This window comes from Pistacia vera, unplaced genomic scaffold, assembly GCF_008641045.1.
Source record: "Pistacia vera cultivar Batoury unplaced genomic scaffold, PisVer_v2 Contig408, whole genome shotgun sequence".
In the NCBI taxonomy this organism is placed as follows: Eukaryota; Viridiplantae; Streptophyta; class Magnoliopsida; order Sapindales; family Anacardiaceae; genus Pistacia; species Pistacia vera.
Window position 1 is genome coordinate 773,747 of NW_022196233.1, and position 4,113 is coordinate 777,859.

At 31.4% G+C, this 4,113-nt stretch overlaps 1 protein-coding gene across 1 annotated transcript; it reads left to right on the top strand.

Moving 5' to 3' along the window:
* Positions 1–1,476: 1,476 nt before the first annotated feature.
* On the top strand, positions 1,477–3,611 carry LOC116142397 (UPF0481 protein At3g47200-like). Its single transcript, XM_031427815.1, has 2 exons — positions 1,477–1,561; positions 2,187–3,611. Exons 1-2 carry the CDS (start codon positions 1,506–1,508, stop codon positions 3,571–3,573), a joined length of 1,443 nt encoding a protein of 480 aa, XP_031283675.1. The 5' UTR covers positions 1,477–1,505; the 3' UTR covers positions 3,574–3,611.
* Positions 3,612–4,113: the final 502 nt, after the last annotated feature.

Here is a 4,113-nt window from a genome sequence, read left to right on the forward strand (position 1 = left end):
TCCTTATTGTTTGAGGGGGTTTATATATAGAGTTTGTACAAAGGAAAGAGCGAAAATAAAGGGATTAAAATTAAATTGAAATGCAACTCCGATATTCTCGCGATTGGCCATTGCGATTGCACAAAGATTACTGTCAATCTAATCATTCCTGAGATATCTGGGAATTGGTTGAACGATCATTCGGATTGTTCGCAACTAGCTTGTGTTGGGTTGAGCTATATCTCAACGAGCTTATGCTAGGTCAGACAATCGGTGAAGTCGAGCTGGTTCTGGATCGAACTATATCCTCGCAATGCTCCGAGCTTGGTGGAAAAATCACACACAACATTTAGTATATAATATGTTTATTTAATTTGAATTTGTGGTTTTAATGTGTTTATTTAATTTACTATTGTTTGTGTAAATAATTTTTCATCTTTTTCTAAAATGGTTATTTTTGTTATTTCAATACAAATTTAAAAGCTAACAATCAACTAACATTTGTTAGGTCAAATGTCTAAAAGAGTAGTATTTGGTACGAGAAGGATAAAAATTATAGATTTTAAACAAGTGTCCTCAAAGTTATTAAACTAAAACCACAGGATGAAAACAATTCTCTCTTATATGTAGAGATTGACCGTCCCAAATTGAATTATTTCACACTTTGAATACCTTGTTTACTCTCTCATAAACCCATTCAATCATATTTGGTGCCAGTGAAAAGGTCAAATATTTCAATATCCAGGAAATAAAAACTATGGCTCACACATGCTTTTATCAAATGCTTGATCAAGACAAAGTTTAAGAATTCATAGGCTTTTTGTGCAAGCTTTATGTGACCATCATGTGTAACGTTACGTATACTCTAAGGTTAGGGATAAACTAAGGGTTACTTTGTGCTTTATGAGATGAAAACAAAGCTTAGAAATGTATATCATATTGCATCTTTTCTCTTTTTTCACGCTGTGAAATTAATGCTGAAGCTTTTTTGGTGCTCTATTTGCTTGAGGTAAGGTTTAAGAATATATGACAACAATTCTACATTGTATACACCGTTAGTTTTCAATGAATGTTTTATATTACTAAATCGAACTAACTGATTATTCGAGGGAAATAGTTTTATTTTTTAATTTCTATATCTTTTTCTTCTAATAACCAAGTATATTTCTCATTAAACTAGTAAAAAAATCTATGTCATTATATAGGTAATACTTACACTTCTGACTTGGACCAATAAAGTTAATGGCTACCAAGGTGTTAAATTTAGGGCAAAAAATTAAAGTGCCTACTCAGAATCTAGAAGAATAAAATAATCTTACTTATATATCACCAGTGGAAGAAAGGAATGATCGATTAATTCTATTTAAGGATCAAATTTAGAAAACTACTTCAGGATAGCCTGAGGCCTAAGAAAAACTTACTGTAAAAAGAGTTCTAAAGCAGTTGGCCATTGAGACAGTACTCTCTATATGCTTTTTTTTTTTTTTTTACTTCAAAATACACACTAAATCCCTCCGAATCTAGGTATGAATCAGGAAGGTTTGATCGATATCCAAGGAGTTGAACAAGATGGTACCCACATGTAAGTATTAATTTTCGTTCTCATCTCAGTTGTCCAATAAAATTGTCCATTTGTGTGATATATCTTTTAATTGGCAACACAATACTATATGAAACAGTATTTAGTATATTATTTTAGAGAACAATCGAGATAATGGCATAATTCTGAAATCTATAATAAAAAAATAAAAAAAAATAAAAAAAAAACTGTGAAGCTTCTTAATTAAATTAAGTCTGCTATAAATTATGCTACCTTGCTAGAAGGGTTTTAGAGCTTAAAGAATATTTTTTACATTTTATTTATACATTGTCTGTACATAAATATGATATAACCAGGTTGAGATTTGATTATATTTATGTAATTATGTTACATTTCTGTTTTTCATGTTTTATTCGATTTAAACACGCACAGCAGTTAGACACTGGGGTTAATGTCAAGAATGCTTGAAATTATTTATTCTATGGTAGACAAATTAAGTATTCACAAAATATTCATTTTAATAAGAATCCCAAATTAACATTACAATTAATATTATCCTTAATATAGATATTAGCTAGCCTTTATTTTATTTCTTTTTCATCCCATTTGTTTTCAATATAATAATTACCAAATTGAGTTAACTGTTTACCATGTTGGAATTAATTAGTAGGGAAGAACAATCAAAATCTTCAAAAATGCCTTGGACAAGTTTGGAAGAGAAGCTAAAAAATTTGTCAGAATTGATCCCACCCACAAACTGTTGCATCTATAAAGCTCCAAAGCGTCTACGCGAGGGAAATGAAAAAGCTTATACACCTCAAATAGTCTCCATTGGCCCTCTTCACCATGGCGAAGAACACTTAAAGTTCATGGAAGAAGAAAAACAAAGATACCTGAAAGAGTTTCTTACGCGAACTCAGGTAAGTGTAAAAGAGCTTTTTGATTTGATTACTAAGAATGAAGAAAAATTACGTAGCTGTTATGCTGAAACAATCAATTTTAATCGTGATGAATTTGTGGAAATAATTCTGGTGGACGCCGCCTTCATCGTTGAACTCTTGTTGAGGTATACTTTCCAAAAAATGCGAAAGAAGGAAGACCATATATTTGGACAGCCATATTTGATTCAAGATTTATGGTACGACATGTGGTTGCTTGAGAATCAAATTCCATTTTTCATTCTTGAGGAAATTTTTAACCTAGAAAAAGTGAGTAAGTCCATCCCAGCTGGCGCTGCCACACCTCAGGAGCGGAAGCCAAGGATCATTGACCTCACATACGAATATTTCAAGAGTTTAGAGGCAGTAAATGGCAAATTAAAGAAATTTGAGGGTACTGAAAAAAACGTAGAAGTTAAACATTTCACTGATTTCTTAAGAATTTGCCATCTACCATCGCCCGAGGAAAAGAAAAGGCAAGAAACAGAGAAGTTAAAGTTGAAGCAAGAAAAAGAGAAGTTGGGGAAATCCAAAAAGGAAAAAAGAAAAGAAGTTGTGACAGCACCAAGTGTGATCCAACTCCATCAAGCTGGAGCCAAGTTCAAGTTGAGCGAAAGCAAAGAATCATTTCAAATAAATTTCAGAAACGGGACTTTGGAAATTCCACAGCTGAAACTACAGCTTGAGACTGAATCATTGTTTCGAAATTTGATTGCTTTTGAGCAACGTCATTACGCCGATAATTACATAAACGATTATGTTTTTATCATTCATCATCTCGCCAATACTCCCAAAGATATTGAGTTACTTGTTGAGAAACAAATTATTGAAAATTGGCTGCCGGATAAAGAAGGGGCATCGACTCTTTTAAATAATCTCTCAAGAGGGACTACTTTGGATCCTGATAGATACTATTTTTCAGTTCTTTGTGAAGAAATGGAAAAATACCGTGGAAAAAGCTACAACAAGTGGAGGGCAAATCTGATACAGAATTATTTTAGCACTCCATGGGCTAGCATTTCGGTCGTTGGTGCTGTTTTCCTGATTCTACTTACAGTCATTCAAGCAGTGTTCTCTGTAATCCAAGTGAAGATTCAACAAAACGGCTGCTCTTAGACTGAATTATTTTTACTTTCTTGTGTTATTTTATCATGGTTTGGTTGTTTTTTTTTTTTTTTTTGGTTGCTTTTACCCATTGAGTTATCCTAATCTAAAGAGTTTTTGTTTGTTTTCTGCGGTATAATTAATAATTATAGTTAATTTATTCGTAATTATGATAAGCTATAGCCAAAAAAAAAAAATCTTCAAAAGCGTATATACAACGTATAAAGAATTAAGATTATCTCCCCATCTCAGCACTCTCAAGCTTTTAAATATCTCATTACATGTGTACATGAATAATAACAGGGGCGGACCCACATAGGGTCAAGTGACCCCACTTAGGTTTTATTTTCAATTTTGCCCTATACAAAAATTAAATTACAAAATTATAATAAATTAAATTAATTACAAAAATTAAATTACAAAATTATAATAAATTAAATTAATTACAAAAATTAAATTACAAAATTATAATTAATTAAATTAATTAAAAATTTTGACTTTCTTTAATAATATCTCTTTTCCCTTTTTGTCTCAATCCCAACTTTTTCTCTT

Bases quoted from the DNA above. Each gene is read 5' to 3' on its own strand.
- LOC116142397 (XM_031427815.1), top strand. From the start codon at position 1,506: ATGAATCAGGAAGGTTTGATCGATATCCAAGGAGTTGAACAAGATGGT. The intron at 1,562-2,186 runs GTAAGTATTAAT...GGAATTAATTAG, and splicing joins GAACAAGATGGTACCCACAT to TAGGGAAGAACAATCAAAAT.